The sequence below is a fragment of the Pempheris klunzingeri genome, chromosome 2 (assembly GCF_042242105.1).
Source record: "Pempheris klunzingeri isolate RE-2024b chromosome 2, fPemKlu1.hap1, whole genome shotgun sequence".
NCBI classification, from domain to species: Eukaryota; Metazoa; Chordata; class Actinopteri; order Acropomatiformes; family Pempheridae; genus Pempheris; species Pempheris klunzingeri.
The window spans coordinates 22338015-22357209 of record NC_092013.1 but is presented as its reverse complement, the minus strand read 5'-3'; the positions used below and the strand labels follow the sequence as shown (position 1 = coordinate 22357209).

Below are 19195 nucleotides of genomic sequence, written 5' to 3'. Positions count from 1 at the left end.
ATTCTTCCTCTCTTCTTTTGTCCTTTCTTCTCATGTCTTCAGGCAGGCCATTATTTGTTGGAACCTGGTTGCAGGGATGTTCCCACTCAGCCACAAGTGCTTAACAAAGTGTACAAAGAGATTTACTTTTAAAACAAACACATAAAACAGTGATTAAAATCAACTAAAACCCGTAAAAATACACACATTATAAAACACACATAAATAAAATAATAATAAACATGAAATGAAACCGGGTAGCTCAGATAAGATCAGGAAATATTGTCTGATGAAAGTGTGTTTTAAAGGTCTAAAGCTGTTTTCAGCCTCTTTCTGCACGCTCTGTTTTATAAGAACAGAACAATCTGCATGGTTCGCTCTCACCTTTGACATCTTTGTGTTACCTGGAGCTGTTGTAAATAAGGAAAAAACAAATGTAAATGCAGGAGGTTTTCAGTGGGCGGGGAAAGATGGCCTGCTCAAGGGCCACATGGAGGGGATCAAGAGATCCCTTATGACGTCATAAGGGGAGCAAAATCTAAACGGAGCGTTTTCACACATTTACTGATAGATGGAGCAGAAGAAACTGACTTTTCTCATAGTTTGATAGTTTCTAGACACACCAGACACACATACTTAAGTTGAAAAGACTTGAAAAAGTTGAATTTGCATGATATGGGAGCTTTAAGATGAGACTTGGAAGAATACTTATTTCCACGGCAGGTCATTCACAATTCTCAGGGCTCTTATGACTAATTTGTTAGATGGGCTGAAGTCAGCACTCTGTGCGGGTCAGTCAAGTTATTCCACACCAAACTGGGAAAAACATTACTTCATGGACCTGGCTTTGTGTGTGAGGACAGTGTCATGTTGAAACAAGAAATGGCCTTCAGCAAACTGTTGAAAGAACACTATTGTCTAAAATGTAATTGTATATTGTAGCATCAAGATATGTCGTAGAGCAAAAGTGCACAGAAGTATCTAGACTGCCATGTCCACATACTTTTGGCCATTTACAATAGTGTATGTGGTATGAATCCAGACCAATAAACCACCCAGATACCCATCTGTGTAAAATGAATTTAGAATGATGTTTATGTAAAAGTAGCAGCAGGCTTTTAGGAGGTTAGGAGGCTTCTCTTGCTACTTAAACCTGATCACGGTGTAATATAAAATAGATTATAGAAACAGACACAGCAATAACCAGAACATATCATTTTGTTTCAGGAAGCTTTAGGATGATTTGATTTGGGTTTTACTAGCCCATCTTCTTTTGCATACATTTGAATGATTTACCTCAAATAGAAATAGACATGTTCCACAGAAAAGCTGATTGATGTGGTAATTAATAAATAAATAAAAATCTGGTGTTGTTCTTCATTGTTTTTGTCTCCAGTGTCATTGTCTAAAATGCTAATCATTTATAATTGTGGTTTTCAATTTAGATGTTACTCAACAACAGACAGGCTTTGATATCATTCTGTGGCTCGTTGTGTTTGTGAAAGTGTGTGCTGACTGCTTATTAGAGAATAAGCAGAATATTCTCTCAGATTATTGGTGATGTTTTAAAATTCAAAGCAGTTTCACATCATCAGCTTGGAGGACATCTGGGAGCTCTACAACAAAAACATGGGCCGTGTCTTCAAACGGTGTACGAAGTGTGTTCCAGGAAGTTAATGGTCCCCATATGATGCAGAAGATTTTTAAATTCACCATACTTTAATTGCTTAATAGTTCCCCTTCTATGGAGTGGCTCCCCAAACACAGAGCTTACTTAAAGTTAAAAGGAGATAAAATCATTCCACCGTGTAATAGGACTCAAAAAGCAAAAATCATATGTAAGAGGAAGTGTTTTCTGAGTCTGGCAGTGCTGCTGTATCACCCTACTCATTGAGCCACGTCAAGAACTTGTGTATGCTCTGTGTGTGTGTAAGAGACACACACACAGAAACATTTGATGTCAACTGTATGTGGCGACATGCCCAGAAAACCATGTGTGTGTGTGTGTGTGTTATTTTTATAAGCTGCCTGGTTTAGATGTATTGAGCTGTAGGATAACATGATGTGTCAGGGATTATTTCCCCCCAATTTTGTCTTCTCAGGCAGTTAACTTGCAACTGTACAATTTGATTCTGCACATTTATTTTGAAAAGTAAAATACTAATACTGCACTTATCAATAATTTTGTATTAACGATGGAACTAATGTCTGTGTGTAATGGGGCTTTCATGGTGACACGCTCACAGAGAACTGTCTCCCACTCAGCGCTGTGGAGCCTTTTTCAGTTGCCAGGAAGTCAATAAATGTAGCTTAAATGCACATTAAACAATTAAACTTAACATGGTGTCATTTCCTCTCTCCACAGGAAGTGGTGATCCTGCCTATCTGACACCCTGCTTCTCCTGCCGTCCACCCAAGTCTGCCCCCCCACCCCCTGTCCTGACTGGGTCTCTGTGCTGCCGGCGGTGGATTGGAGCACTCTGATTGGAGGCTTAGCGAGGTGGTTTTTCGGTCTGGCGCCGCCTCCCCCCGGGGCCGGCGTGCGCTCCCAGCAGCCCGTGGTGCCCTGTGCCCCCCCTTCCCCGTCACTGCACACCAGAGCCCATGCCCAGGGTAAGACCAGGATATATATATATACCTGATTTATTTCAGTGGAGATCTCACAGATCTTCCTGCCAATCAGCAGAGTTGGTCAGTTGGAAGTCAACAGGAGCTTACTGGTATCGGAGTTATACACCTCTTCACCTAAGAGGACAAACTGCTTATTTGTTGTGACTTCAGTTGGCTTGAGCTGCTAAATGATAAAAATGTGTCGTCTTGCCTACCATTTTCTCTATTTTAGGCTACAATTATGTTATGAAATTAGGCTACATTACTAAATTAGATTAGGTCGATTGCAGCAACCTGTAGCATATTGTAATCAGAATACACAACATGGACGGCAAATGCAGCAGTACTGAAAGTAACTTTTATGTCTCTTCTGTCAGGTAAACCTTGACAGTTTCCTGTGCATAGATTAAAGAAACAACAGAGGACAGGATTAGTTTAAGGAAAGATGTTCGTGTTGATGCTCGTGTTGATTTTCAATGTTGGAGTTTTCATCTAAGCTCAAACTGCAATGAACACCTGCCGGTCTTCACCCCAACCATCCAATGAGCAGTTCTGAAGCCGGACATTGTCAGCTGTACTGTGACACAGGCCGGTCCAGATCAGTTACCTCTGTCACCCCTTTGATAATTCCTCCTCTCCTCTTCAGGAGGAGGCGCGGTGCGTCCACCAGGAGCCATGTGCCTCCCTCACACCAACAACATGGACAGCAAGCTACAGGGGGCGGGGCCGGGGGGAGGGGCTTCACTTCGACCACGGGCAGGAGGCGTTCCACTGGAGCCCTTCATACACCAGGTGGGTAGGAATAACATGTGTCAGAGAAGCTGAAATAAAGGCTGTGCTCCATGTTGAAAAAACCCCACCACTCAAACAAACCCAAATGTATACATCTGAAGTGACAGTACCTTTTATGTGACCTGTTTTCTGTGTCAGATGTTTTCATGTCTGTGTCTGTGTTTGCAGGTGGGGGGCCACACCAGTATGATGCGCTACGATGACCACACAGTATGTAAGCCTCTGATCAGCAGAGAGCAGCGCTTCTACGAGTCTCTGCCTCCGGAAATGAAGGAGTTTACTCCGGAATATAAAGGTCAGTCGCTGATGTTTAGTATCAGGGTAGCCACGGATTCGAGATAGATTTGATGGTTATCTCCCTATATCAACCTCTACCAACTCTTTTTATTATCAGATTGGCCTAAGTACCCTCTCCTCATACCCACACATGTAATTGTTCCATTGTATTTCACTGCAGAGGAGCACTTGTTATTAATCATCACATAGCAACACTTATTGTTAAAGTGTTATTACTCAAAGTGAAGCAAGTCCCGAGCAGTCAGCCTGTCAAAGCTGGAGTGGTTAGTGGTTTTTGCTACAATGATTATTTGAAACTTACTTGTAGCCTAAACTTGTAGCCACTTTATATTTTGAACACAAATTCTGGTTTTTGTGCTGAGTGTCAACTGCTGTCTCGTTGGCACACAGATACTTTTCTGTATTTTGAAGACGTTGTTATAATTGTTAACTATTTATCATTTTGGTGGAGCAGCCAGACTTGAATTGTTGTTACTTCCAGGAAGCATAAAACCCTTTTGCAGTCCAGGTCTCTTTTAAGCATCCTGTAGGGCTACCCCGTCATTTAAACACTGCTCTAAATAATCTTTACTCCTCTGGGTTTGGTGGCGGATGGAGATGCAGACCGGCTGAGGAGAAGGACGGAAATACGGATGTTTACTGGCAGTGAAGTGGTTTTGCTGTTCTGCTCTTCATCACCAGGCACATACTGTAGCTGCTTCCACTTGATTTTGCTGTAGTAACAGACCCAAACACACTTTGACAGCCAACACACACACACACACACACCTCATCCTCTCCTGCGTGTACGTGACCTATTTATCATTTTAGTAAACTATGTAAGAGAGGAGACAATGACGAAAGTGTTGGGGGTGGCAGGGCAGGAAGCAGCGAAGGTTGGGAGAGGAAGAGAGCTTTGATGATGGATGGAGCAGGTGTAATAATAACATTAACATGGGCTCTGTTCCATTTAGGTGTGCTTCTAAGTCATGACAATGAGCCAACAAACAAAACGCCAGGGACCTGACACTGAAACACTTCGATGGAATGCGGTCGTTATGATGATGCATTGGTTTAATCCCTCTTTGGCGTGAAAATAAGAAAGGTTTGGCAGGATATTGCTATGAGACACACGAGATGTGTCTCAGTTCAAAGCTACATGCTGATTCTGAACAGGTTTTGAGTATGTAGTGGGATCAGATTGGAAAACTGACAAAACTACTCCAAAAAAGTGAGTCTGCAGACAAGAAATATGAATGTGAGAGTCCTGTTGATGGACACTGTTGTCCCCAAGAGCACTTTACAGTAGAAAGCTAGGTCTCACTCACAGTTGCAAAAAAGCAGTTGCAAAGTGGGGTAAAAAAAGCTCTGGGAAGACAAAAACTCAAAAATTAGAATAAAATCCACTGCACAATCACAGTGCTCTCACATAGATTTTCATTTTTTGTGCTTGATTAGACATCTTTCAAGAGCTGTGTGGGTGTGAGTAGCCTTGCTTGATTAAGCGCATTTCCATGTCATCTTTATGTGGATTTGCAATTTGCGCATACAAAAACCAGCAGAAATGTATTAAAAAAGACAAAAACAAAATGTGACAGCAAATTAATCATGACGTACATGAAGCATGTGACTTTCATTCAAGCTTCCATTTAAGAGGTAAAGAATAGCTGCAGACGAAACATCAGATCTGTGTGGACCAGTGAGGTGAATACATGAAGCAACTAGAAAATCCAGATTTCCATTAGGTTTTCTATATGGTTTTCCACCTTTTGAAGTTTGTCTGGCACTTTTTTAATTTCATCATCACATTGTGCCCTCCTCTTCTGTAATGGTTTAATGGCAGTCAAATGGAGAATTCATGCCATCAACTGTTTGTCTCACTGAGCAAACGTAATATTAACATGCATTTTCCTTTGCTGTTGTTAGGGTTTGGCTGGGGCAACTTATTCCTTCCTCATTCTTATAAGTAGATGGATCTTGGTGAGATTATATGATTCTCAGTATAGCTCTGCCGGGAACTCAAATCCTCCAGAATAAGAGAAAATACCTGTGAGGGTTTGTGGGGTCTTTGAATATTTTGGAACACAATGATTGTTTCTGTTTGGGAAGTTGCATTGTTCCGAAGTTACAGTTTGGTTGATGTTTAACACCACACATATTGTACCACTTCCTGTTAGTATAAAAGAAATCAACATACTTTACTGTTTTATACTAAGTACTAAAGCAGCATACTATAAAGTGACTTTGGCAAGAAGTTCTAACTACTTTATGAAGTTCATAGGCAACAAAAGATTTATTTGGACGTCCCTGCCCCTTTACAAACAATTTACTGTGGTGACTTGTTCTGTGTAACAAACCACCTGGCGCAGCAGGTTACAACAGATCCGTTAATGAACAAAATAAAATCTAATGTTGCACATTATAACTTAAATTGCATCTCACCTTCGTCCTGGTATGTTTTCTAGCACACTGACCTTCATTACAAGCATCCTGGTGGACATGTTCCCAGTATACTGACCTGGAGTTACTCCTATGTCTGTATTCCAACCAGTTCCCCTGATGATGTTGTGGGTCCTGGTCCCAGTGCCATGACAACAGCAGTCCATAAGGAGTCTATATTTAGCCCTGGATCTCTGCCCACTACCATTGTCCTGCTGATTAAATAACGGCAGACAGACAGACAGACAGCTGCCCAGGGATGACTTTCTGAATCAGTCAAGGTTGTGTCTTCCAGAAACAGTTTGAGAAACTGTTAATCAGATTCCTCCCTGTGTTGTGGGTGTGGGTGTGGAGAAGAAGTCCAGTCTTCCGGGGACAGAGTGCACCCCCTGTGCTGTTCAGCAGAAGATTTGACTCTTCACTTTGGACTTGATCTTTAAACTGATAGCAAAATTGAATTTGTACGAACAGGGAGGCTTTTCAGTGTAGCTCTCTCTGTGTAGCAGGGGAGAGATGCTCTACTCTGTTTGTAAAGCTAAAGATAACAGCTTAATGTATAAATAAAACATCACCAGACATTCCTAACTGGATATTTAATCTCTACGCAGTTTCTCAATTGAATTTCCTGAACATTTACTATATCTTATCATAATAATATCCTAATAATAAAATCCAACATTGAGTGTGTTGGTAAAGTGTTGTCCCACAGTGAGCCTCCAGAAGAGCTTTAGTTCAGGAGGCTTCCAGAAGATATTAGATCATTTGATGTTTGGATGACGGTGGTGGAGAGCACTGTCTAAGTCATAAGTGCTCCATTAAGTTGAGATCTGAAGGCCGCAGCATATGATCCATTCAGTGAGCCCTGGGACCCTGTCGATGGAGGCTTTGTCGTACCTGAGACACCAGAATTTCCCTTTAATTTGTCACACATCTGTATATAGATAAAGGCACATATACTGTGTTCTAAAAGTTGCGTAATAAAACACACCTTTGCTCATTTTAATGCACCGTGGGCTTTTTGTTGCTGCAGCCTTACATGACCTGGTATGACCGATAGCTGATGCCAGCAAACTTTAGACAGACACCGCTGTGTAACTGACATTACTGAGTCACTTTACTTACTGTTACTGTTACACTGCTGTTTAACATTATTCTATAATTTTCACTTTTGGGTAGTCTCACTTGAAGGTCAATGTTCAGTTTAAATGAACTAAGTGGTAAGGTTCACAAATGCTGAATGCTTCTTCAGTGGATTTGGATAGGAACCTGACCGGACAGATCAGCTTGATTTATAAAGAGCATGTCTGATACATACAGGGGAAGCTTTTTAAACACAGTGTGAATAGTTGAAGCTTATAAATTGGACCTGGTAAGACTTGTCTTGGTTACTTAGAACTGAGCAAACACATGAAAACTTAAAAATGCAGTTGGTACTTTTTCCGCTGGTGAGTCGCACCGCTGTAACACTACTGTCACTTCTAAACTCTGCTGGGGGCAACATTTTGTAAAACATTTCAAAGTGTTTTAGAAGATCTGTGTCTGTCTTGTTGTTGCAATACATATGACCGATATTTCTAAACATCCTGTCTGTATTCTGCTCCGTCTTGTCAGGTGTGGTGCTGGTTTGTTTTGAAGGCGACTCTGACGGCTACATCAACCTGGTGGCCTACCCCTACGTGGAGAGTAACATGGAGGGAGGGATGGCGGAGCACGAGGAGCGTGACCTCACGGAGAGGGAGCAGCCGAGGAGGAAACACTCCCGCCGCAGCCTTCATCGCTCCTCCTCATCCTCTGAACACAAGGAGGAGCGGCCCGACAGGAGGGAGGCGCACGACACCGACACTTCTGATAAGTAAGATCGTATTAAAGGAAGGGATCTCCAAAAATGAATCAGTTGGTTCATAGCGATAATTTATCAATGAAAAATTCTAAAAATTCTCTGGTAACAGCTTCTGTAATGTGAAGACATGCTGCTTCTCTCTGTTTTATATCGCTGGAAACTGAATATCTTCGGTTGAATAAAACAAGACATTTGAAGATGTCACATTGTGTTCTGTGAAACTGTGATATACATTTTTCACTTTTTTCTAACATTTCTTCACCCATCCAAAAATAGCTGTCAGATGAATTGATTATGAAAATAAGCATTAGTTTGCATTAATTGCTCCTAGACATTATGGGACATGTAGTCTAGTCCTTGTTTTAGCCACATTAGCAGCGTGTCTGTAGGAATGGCAGTGTCTATCGTTCCACTATTAGATCCAGACTGAAATGCCTAAAAAACTATTGAGTGGATTACCATGACATTTGGAGCACATATTCATGTCCTATGCCCCATCATCAAGTCATTTTTTTTGTTTGTACTTAAGTTTGTGACCAAACACCTGCAAAACTAATGACATCCCCATCAGCTGCTCAGCTCGGCTTTACTTAGTGTTTGTGATTGTCAATATGATGAAATGTTAGTATGCTTGCACACTAAACTAGCGTGGTGAATATGGTAATCACATAGCCTGTATATAAGAAGTGGACGTTGCCATGGTGACATCACCCATTGGTTTGTGGTCAGCCGTTTTGGAGCCTCGAGTTTCGCTTTTCGTGTGTCACCATCTTAGTTTCATGGCTGTCGCCATCTTGGTATTTTTGGAACCAGAAGTGACAGTCGTTCCACAAAGACTACCATTGATTGGTTAGTCACAGCGTAGTCCCGCCCTAAAGCATACCCTGCTTTACTGTCTATTTTCCTCTAAATGGGGCTATAATTCACTAAATGAAAATGATGCTGTATTGAAGAAGACTTGACACCAGTGACTGAGAGCATAAACTTATCAGGAAAGTGTTTATTGAGGTAGTAAATCGAGTGAGAAGTAAGCTCATTCTCTCATAGACTTCCATTCATTCTGACTTCTTTTTACAACCGTCAGTCGCCCCCTGCTGGCCATTAGAAAGAATGCAGGTTTAAGGCACGTCTGCATTGGCTTCACTTTTCAGTCCCTGAAGCTGCAACCACCTCTTCAATACAGTCTATGGATAAACATTATGCCCACTAAACATCAGCAGGTTAGCATTGTACAGCCTCACAGAGCCATGAAAAAAAAAAAAAAAAAAAGTTTATCTCGAGGCTTTATGGATCTGCATCATAAATGTACAGATCTGAAAGGAAAAGGGAGAGAGATGGTAAGAAAATAACAGGAAGAAGTGGAGTTTCTGGCTCTGTCAGTTTGAGCTGACAAAAATGTGCAGATGTTGCAGGTATGTACAGTCCACATCTGTACAGTGAGTGCATGGGCTGGGCCGGATGAACGTAGACTTCTCAGGACAGTCCAGTGTGAATAATTCAAACCTTTAAATTCATTATAGATGCAGTGTGAGCAGAGGGTCAATGGCCGTCATTTTTATAAAAGGAATTATTTTCTCTCATCCCCCCTGCAGTCTCGCAGAGCTGAAGAGTCCCAGGCTTGATCCAAAGATCCACTCAGACGTTCCCTTCCAGATGTTGGACTGGAACAGTGGTTTGAGTTCAGAGAAGATTAGCCACAATCCCTGGAGCCTCCGCTGTCACAAACAGCAGCTCAGCCGCATGAGGTCTGAGTCCAAGGACCGCAAACTCTTCAGTATCCTTGCCCTGCCAGTCACATCCACCGATACTCAACGGTCTTTTTCCATTTGACAAAAACGTTTTAAGGCAAGGTCCATTTTGTAGCTTTAGAAGATTATCTCAAGAGTAATCTTGACCTGGTACATAGTGATGAATAATGCAGTATTATGCACAGCTGACTGCCATGTCAGCAAACCTGAATGAATGTCACTGTAGAAATCATGTACATATATATACACACACACACACATACAAGCAGTGATGTTTTACATCAGTGTATTATTTGTAAATCTAGTGTTGCTGGCTAAAATCATATTCTCCACAAAAAGTCAACTGAAGCTTTGATTTGTGGGTCTAGTGCTCCACTTTTTGAGTAATCGAGTATTGGAGTCGTGTAGGCACTTAACATAAATGTCAGTGAGACAGCAAGGAAGAGGGCGGGGAGGGTGGGAGGCGTCTTTGGTTATCAGGTCAAAGGTCATGTTTTGATCCTCAGCCTCAAAGAGAGCAGACAGCAGCTGCCTGGAAAAGACAGCAGCACACACACACACACACACACACACACACACACACACACACACACACACACACACACACACACACACACACACACACACACACACACACACACACACTGTCCTCAACCAGATGCAGCTGTCTTCAGTCAGAGCAGACTGAACAGGACTGCTGTCAGAAGGCTCTTTTCATACATGGGTACACTCACATTATTGAAATGACTGCCTAGTGATCATCTCTGAGGCTTTTCTTGTCTCTTTTACTTTGTCCTTCTTTTTAATTGATGCCAAGTTAAAACTCTACACTTGCTACAGATTACATCCTATTGAAAGTATCACAGCTGCTCAAAGCTCAGACAGGCTTTCAATATGATACATTTGCAGGAAGTGCTGAATTTTAGAGACTATAGCTTATCAATAGAAATGCAAAGACTTTAAGACTTTCAGACAAGTCAGTTAACCTTAGCAGTTTTGAAACTGCACTTTGGCTCATTTACAATATCTTGTTTCTAAAGTTGTTAAACAAATTTAGTTCACATTAGCAGATGCAAAAAGAAATAATAATTCAATGTGATACTGAACATTATACGATGCTGCATGTATCTCCTCATCCCCACTAACAAATCTCCTGACTGGGCAGAAATCAGGGATGATTTGTTTTTTTTAAATTTGCTCCCTAACTGCAGTGTTTTAACCAGAATTCCTCTTGTTGGAGAATGTGGTTCACCACTTCTCTTACCCCTGCATCCTGGACCTGAAGATGGGCACCAGGCAGCACGGAGACGACGCCTCGGAGGAGAAGGCGGCCAGGCAGATGAAGAAATGTGAACAGAGCACTTCAGCGACGCTGGGAGTCAGAGTGTGTGGCATGCAGGTACCACAACGCCGCTACGGCTCAGACAGCATCATTAAATACCTGGCAGCCATGTGATGTCCATGTGTTCAGGACTGTCAGTCCATGGAGATAAATGCACGAGGATGTTGGGAAATAATACATTTATTTATCTTTCTGATCATACTAATTAGGCCTGGGCTATTTGGACTATGTACATGCACCAAAAAGAGGAAAATAAGTTAGAAGAATCCAATTTTTTTTTTTTTAACTATGGTCTCATGCCATTTTGAAAATCTGCCTGAATGTACAACATAATATAATGTATTACATAAGGAAATGGTGTTGTTGTCAGTGTGATGTTTGAGCGCTTTCCCACGTGTCTCTGCAGGTGTACCAGCTGAACACGGGTCACTACCTCTGCAGGAACAAGTACTACGGCCGCGGGCTGTCGATCGACGGCTTCCGCCAGGCACTCTACCAGTACATGCACAACGGAAAGGGTCTGAGGCTGGACCTCTTTGAGCCAATCCTGAATAAGCTTCGCAGCCTGAAGGCGGTGCTGGAGAGGCAGGCATCCTATCGCTTCTACTCGTCTTCACTGCTCATCATCTATGAGGGACAGGTGAGCCGAGCCTGAAACACTGAAGGTTTAGTTTTTGTGATGATGAGCTGATCAGTTGAACTACAGGTGATGGATGAGGACTAATTTATTCTTCAGTGAGCACCTCAGATAGCAGACGACAAGTCACATATTCATAGCTAACCCTGAAATCCCTCCCTCTACGTCGTGTTCCAGCCTTTTAAAACTGCTGCAGTGCTTCTGGTGGAATTTGAAGCTTTAACTAGAGTGGGTGCGATCAGCTCTGACAGCATTGTTGCACCCAGAATACGATGCAGACGCGCGCAGTGGGATTAACCGTTTTACGGGGCCGATTAGACAGAGGCACGCCGCTAGAAACACGTCGGCAAGTCATCATTTTCCTATGGTACGGCGTATCTGACGCGCGCTGCTCTCTTGTGCTGGGCGTTGTGCTTTTCTTTAAGTTTTTAGATGAAAATTAAAAAAGTTATTCTCCACTTTTCAGCGCAAGGTGCAGAGTTGCATCTCTCGTCAATGTCACACTTGGCACAGGCAGCCAGTCACATCAAGGAAGAGGCAGGCTTTACTACTTTACCACTTCCATCCTGTTTTGATGCCGGAAGATGTGGTAGGAACAGTGGAACAATTATAAATAATGACAAAAAGTTGATATTAGCTGTCTTTAAGTACGATGAACTACATCATTTAGAGCCACCATATTATTCGAAGCACTCGTCATTTGGACAAAACTCATAGAAGAGATGGTGGTATTCACCATACCACCAAAATCTCCACTTTTTTCCATCCTCATTCAGGAGCACAGCAACGGCAAGAGCTCAGCATCTGCTTTAATCCATTTTCACATTTGATAGCCCAGTTGCGCATGCGGCTCAGCTCCAGAGGCGCACCAGCTGTTTAGCCTGCCGAGGCGTTTCTGAAGCGGCCGCATTTCTAGAGACGCATCTATGTCTGATCGGCCCCTAAGAATTTCACTATTAAAGTGAGGTGAGCCCGAGATAAGGTTTATTTACATTCCAAGCCTGGATTACCCACCAGGCCCAGGGGCCCCAGACCCCCAAGGGCCACAAAGGCCAAGATGAGCTATGCAGCATGGACGTCCTGGTAATTTGACTGATAAGCATCAATATATGCAGATCAATAAAAAATGAAAACTGGTAAGGGCAAACATCCTGTATTTTCAAGTAACTGTTAACTAACAGTTTATTGTTGTTGTGTGTGGCATGAATATCCTCACTGTGTACTATATGAAAAACTATATGAAGAGATAAGAAACTGGATATCTGAGTCCTCAGACTGTGTTTAAAGTGGCCTGTGCTGTCAGGTTCACGCTGATCGCTGTGTTTGATTGTGTCTGTAGGAACCTGAGGGCCCTTCGGTCCTCAGCTCTGGGCAGCATGCAGCCGTGCAACAGAAGACTCCTGCGGCCCCTGCAGAGCCCCACTGTGGCCCAGGGCCCCACGCACCTCCCGCCCCAGGCGCCCCCTGTGAAACGGACATGAGCCAGAACCCACACCTGGGGTCACTGTCCTCTCAGGGACCTGGACTGATGGCTCCGCCCTCTCCCTCCCCCCATCCTCCCCCACAGGCCCCGCTCACCAAGTCAGACTGCCACTCCTTTGTCCCCCCTCTCCCCTCGCCTCACCCCCATCCAGACTCCTCCTCCCCTGCTCCCAGCTTAATTTCCTTCCCCCCCCCTTCCGCCCCCCAGCCCCAGCGGCCCCCCCTGGTGGATGTACGTATGATCGACTTCGCCCACTCCACTTTCAAGGGTTTCCGGGGCGACACGGCAGTACACGACGGGCCGGACCGAGGCTACGTGTTTGGACTAGAGAGCCTGGTCCAGATCCTGGAGAGCCTGCGGGACGACAACCTGCCATAGCTCCCAACACACAAACACACTCAGACAGACAGACACACACACACACACACACATACACACAAACTCACATGGAGTAACACACACAGAGCTTGTTGTGAGTTAGTTCAGGTCATAAAGTCAGTGCAGGTCATGCCGCGGCGTTCTCAAGAACTGAGGCAGTTTGGCTGTAAATATGGAGCAGGGTTCTTCGGGATGTCACCATGGCAACATGGACATTCTACAGTCGAGTAGTTACTATAGCAACAGCCAGGAGGTGGGACAGTGGAGCCAAAATGACTGAAATTTCAAGCTGATATGGAGAACCTCTGTCTGTCTGAGACTCTGCACAACACACACACATACAGACCTTAACCATCACAACTAATTGCCTAATCACAACACTCAACCTGAAATCTAACCTTAAAGACGCTCTTCGTGCGCAAATGTGTTTTTCTCTTTGTTACATCACCTGGATGTTCGGGCTTTACTGTGATGTATGTGCAGAGTTTGAAACTCGAAAACCTACTTTTATCTGCTGAAGGGGGGAAAGTTTCTCTGTGCTCACCTTAAACCTGAGTTAGAGATATGAGCATCCCAACTAGTTTGGAAGCCAGACCTGTTTCAATAAAAAAAAAATAGGGATATGGAGTACATGTACAAGTACATGTCTGTAAGCTTTAGGTGAGCTCAGGGAAACAAACCTCAGTAGACTGATTTAAAAAGTCTAAAATGTGTCAAACTGCACATTCGTCATTCTGTACAGTGAAGCTCAAACATCCAAGTAAAGTAACACAAAGTAAAACACACTCATGAATGGACGGGTCTTTAACCATAACACCAAGTCAGACTTTTAACGATGTGCGGACCAGCCAAAAATGTCCTCACTACCAAAACTCAAATCAGTCCTCCCCACGATAGACGAGCAAGAGCACGCACACACACACACACACACACACACACACACACATCCTGGGAACAGCTGCCTGTGAAGCTGTTTGACAGCACAGCGGGACAGAGTGTCCTCTCTGAGCGACCAATCAGCTGGATCCCAGGGTCCCCCCACTGAAGTTGGCCAACACTCACTTTCATCGTCCACCCCACCACCCCTGACTCCCTGACACCCCACCCCCCACCTCCTCCCCCCTTCACCTCCTCCTCGCCCCTCTTTCTCTACAGAAACCAAACCTGGACAGATGAACAGACTCTTTAAGCGTTACCTTGTAAAACGCACTCAGAAACACATCCAAGCATCTGTTAAAGCAATAGATGGCGACGATAGGCAGCAACTTTTTTCTTCAGCAGAGCAGAGGGCAGCATTGCCCACAGGGAGAACGGTGATAGAGTGCAACAGAGATTTGCATCATAGATGTAGGCTTTAAGGAGAGAATATAGATAATTTCTGAAACGCTGTATGTCCGTTTTTGGGGCTTAATTCAAAAACGTAAGTAGTGGTGTCCTGTAAAATCATCCTCTGGGTTATTGTGTAATATTGAGAGCATAAGTGTCACTTTCCCAAATCTGGTATGGTGCTGTTTTTCTTTTTTGTCAACAAATCCCATGAAAAGACCCAAACCAACACCGAACTGATCTACAAGTATTTATGAGTATTGTCTTTTTCCAAAGCCTGATAGATATTATTCCTCTGTGCCATAGAGCTCAGTTGTTGTCCAGAAACTACAACAACACATCAGTGAGCCACGCTGTTGCACTGGCTAACATGTTCCTTCATTATCATGAACACACACACACACACACTGTAGTTTATTTTTGGCTCAGTCCCACACACAGCGTCCTGCTGCCCAAAATACTCACTAGAGCACCCAATGTGGATTACACCGCCGCTAGAAATAATCCCCAACAAGTGCACTATTTGCTCCTGTTTGATTAGCATTTGCTAATGACTACAGCGCTCTGCTGTTTTAGGAGATTACGAAGCCTTAAGAAATTAAATTATATATTTGTGAGATGTTTTTTTTTTTTTATATATACATCAAAATATTTTTGAAGGTATGCCTTTATTCGATAGCCGACAGTAGAGAGATGATAGGAAATTTCTGGCTAGATAAAATCAGGGGATGTTGTGTTTCATGGTCAGCGCCTTAACTCATAGGGCACCAGGGCGTCTCTGAGACTTTATTCTCGACCCTGGAAACAGCATTTGACGAAACATCCTTCCTACAACATCCATTTACGGAGATCAATTGTCTTGAACTCTTGAACTGTAGATGATCTAATTTCCATTTTTATAAAAAAAAAAAGAAGCTTTGACGACATCCATATTGGCTTTTGAAGATCAAAAGCTCCTGAAGAGACTCTAATTGATGTTTCCTAATGCTGTTTCTGGTGTTTAGGATGAACTTTCAGTCCCTACTTTAAAGCCAACATGGACAAGAAGTGCTCAAAAAAAAGAAACATTGGATTGTGGGATATGATCAAAAGCTCAAGAAACAGCTGCTTGATGGACCTTGATGGGGTGGGATTGCTTCGTCAGCTGTATGTTAATGAGCCATTTTTATTTTTAGATTCCCATCTTCAGTAGGAACAGATTGCCTTTGAGCTGAGTGCTACAGACAGGGAGGAGAATCCAGAAGGTGTTGAGAGACAAACGGTCTTTTCATTGGATTTGTTGACAATAAAAAAACAAAAACACAGAATAATACCAGCCTTATTCTTTAAGTTAGGGCTGGGTGATATGATTGAATAACAAGAATATTTAATAAGGAGAATATTTTCTTACATATATTATATACATACTGTATATATGCAGCCAAATCACAATATGTCAAATCTGCATGAAATCACACAAAATAATCTAATTCATGTTCATTACAATGAACTGTGTCCCACTGAACTTCACTTCAACTAATTCTGGCAGGTTTTTAAATTCTAATTCACTTGAAATCATTCATTCGGACAACAGAGTTCAAAACGATGCATTTAACTCGTGATCAATTCCAATAGACGTTTTTTTTAAACAATAATGTCGAATTATTGCCCAGCCCTGCCTCAAATGTGTCACGACTCAAAAAAAAAAAAAAAAAACACCAAAACAAAAACCAATTCGTCATCCTGTAACTGTCAGCAGAATCGTCAATGTGTCATGTGAAGACGTCACCGTTTATCTCATCTGATTGGTCCTGATGAGACAGTGTTAGCCAATCACATTTGTCAGTTTATGCTTCCTTCAACAAGTTCCAGAGGCCGGCTGCGACGCAGCACCCCCCCCTGCTGGGCAGCAACAGGAACTCAACCCCAGGAGCTGGAATAAGAGAGAGCAAATATGAATATTTTATTTTTGGTTTATCGAGGTGATAATTTATTTTTTTATTGTACCTTTACTCACATGTGTGGGTAAATGTTTTGTCTTTTACATGTTTCCCCTCCAAATATATACAATGTAAAGAAATTAAGTGCATCAGAGACACAGTCTGTGAAATGTCAGGAGAATGCGCAGTATTATTGGAGCTAACTCAAGTCTGTTTTATTTGCTGCTGACTCGGCTTCAGTCAAATACTCTGTGGGTATCAGACAAAAGAGTCTAATGAAGAATCAGTCGCAGCGAATCCAGACTTCAGGTAGCTCACTGAGCCCGACACTTGTGCCTGCTGTGGAGTTGTTGCTCAGGTGGGAAGCTCTATTGAACGTGTGTGTGTGTGTGCGTGTGCGTGCGTGCGTGTGTGTTAGAACAGAGGTAGATGCCATATTTTAGTCTTTGGTTTGTTTCACTTCACATTTAAAGAGTTGGTAAAGAACTGCATGCACATTAACGTCCTCCTGCTTGGGTCAGTTTCCACCACATCATCAAACATTCTTGTTACAGAGTCTAAAGCAGCGATGGTTCACGTGTCCTCTCGGATCATGATACTTCATCATGGACATTAGCCTCAATGATTGATCAGAGTTATTTAGCAGCATTTTCTGCATCTGACATCATCCTGACTGTTAGAACAGTGAAAGTAAGTGAGATTAAATCTTTCCAGAAGCTCATGGGCTCCTGTTGTAATTACTTATCAGACGGTCGCATCCAGTCTGACAGGTTCTGGGTCATCAGAAATGGTTCTGATAAAGCGCTGCCAGTTCTCTTCAGTCGCTGGTGTAGAGACGTACTCCTCTAATTCAGAATCACAGAGTTGAGGAATTTGTGTGAAGAGTCTCCGTAAAAATAGCCACTGTAACCAGATAGTCCCAGGAACTAAATCAGGGGTTTTCACCTGCAATAACTGATATTTTTTGGCTACTAGTGGGATGTGATTATTCATCCTGGAGTCATGTCCGATCCAAGTCCAATATTCACTCTCCTCTACTGGCTCCTGAGGGAAATATCTGCCTCTAAAACTGCTAAGTGCACCACTGTGTTTAGAGGTGGACAGAGAAAATGAGCTTAGCTGCAAAGTCACAGAGATCTGCTGACTGTTTTTACTGTTCATTTAACTTTCTTTGTCACATCTGTACTACCCAGGAAGTCAGCCACACAAATGTCCTCATCATTGTCCCTCCTGGATGACCTGCATAAATCTTTGCTAAGGTGATCCAAGTGTGCGGAAACCTTTTTCATCACTTATCACTGTCCTTAAAAGTCAGGACCATTAAAATATGTTTACATCCCAAATGCAACCACAACAATAAGTCAGTTAATCAATTAGTCGACACCTGATTACCTCAAACTGGAGAGCAATTTCCACCATTTTCTAATCAATAATTCAGGGAAATAATCAACTGATTAATGGATTATGAAATCATGAATTGTTAGCTGTAGCCCTAATCCCTGAGAGGAAGCTGGTGTTGGTTTGCAGAATGAATAAATGCTGAACATATTTAGTAGCATTTTGTTCAGAAGTGCCCTATTTCCTTCAGGCCAGAGCAGGACCAGCAGAAAGACGGTACTTTAGGCTGGGAAGGATGTAAAACGTTCCTCAAAGGTTTCTGGGAATATTAATGCAGTTAAAAAAGCACCGTGACTGCTAGAAATGAGGTGCACTCTTAGCGTGTGTCACCGTGTCCTGAAAGCCCTGAACTCGTTGATCGTTTCCAGAATCACTCCGTGGAGTCCTTTCCTGCACGCGAGAGGAAAAAGCAAGAAGAGCTCAAATCAAAGCTATGAGATGAATCACAGAATTTTGAGACACTCTTCCCATATTTTAGAGACAATAAGTCATAATTATGAGATAAGGATTACATTTTAGTCTCTGTAGACACTAAATCAATGTTAGCAGATTTATTATTAAGATTTGACTTACTATTATAATTATTAATTTTGTCTCTAAACAAAACAAACATTTCATAGCTTGTAAGAAAAAAAGTCCAGTCTTTGACATATTACTTCATGTGTTTTAAGTAGAGAGTGTGATAGTGAACAAAGGTCTCCTGGCTGCACTCAACAGTACATTTGGTGGTCGGTTTCTAAGAACAGTTCACTGACTTGGCATTTCACTCCTCTAACACTGTCGGACACATTTTTTAATTTATTTATTTAAAAAAAAGATCAAAATGCAGCAGTATCAGAGATATATATTAAAACATGGTGCCTACATTACCCACAATGCAACTTGACCAAGTTAAGATTTGCATGCGTTTTGCTCTTGGCAATTAAAGCATCTGTGACCTGCTAGACTTTAAGCAGAGGCGAGCAGCAGGATGCAGAGGTCTGGTAAACTCTTGTTTTTTTAGGAGCTTGTGATGTCACTTGAGGCAA

General features: G+C 42.5%; 1 protein-coding gene across 1 annotated transcript; it reads left to right on the top strand.

Moving 5' to 3' along the window:
- The first annotated feature begins 2355 nt into the window (after positions 1 to 2355).
- Positions 2356 to 16909, top strand: ip6k1 (inositol hexakisphosphate kinase 1). The gene is made up of 8 exons (XM_070840386.1): positions 2356 to 2592; positions 3236 to 3381; positions 3550 to 3676; positions 7708 to 7948; positions 9529 to 9710; positions 10908 to 11083; positions 11433 to 11666; positions 13003 to 16909. Exons 2-8 carry the CDS (start codon positions 3265 to 3267, stop codon positions 13522 to 13524), a joined length of 1599 nt encoding a protein of 532 aa, XP_070696487.1. The 5' UTR covers positions 2356 to 2592; positions 3236 to 3264; the 3' UTR covers positions 13525 to 16909.
- Positions 16910 to 19195: the final 2286 nt, after the last annotated feature.

Coding starts and splice junctions, on each gene's coding strand:
- ip6k1 (XM_070840386.1), top strand. CDS start 3,265: ATGTGCCTCCCTCACACCAACAACATGGACAGCAAGCTACAGGGGGCG. Junction 3,382..3,549: donor TGGAGCCCTTCATACACCAG/GTGGGTAGGAAT, acceptor CTGTGTTTGCAG/GTGGGGGGCCACACCAGTAT. Junction 7,949..9,528: donor GACACCGACACTTCTGATAA/GTAAGATCGTAT, acceptor TCCCCCCTGCAG/TCTCGCAGAGCTGAAGAGTC.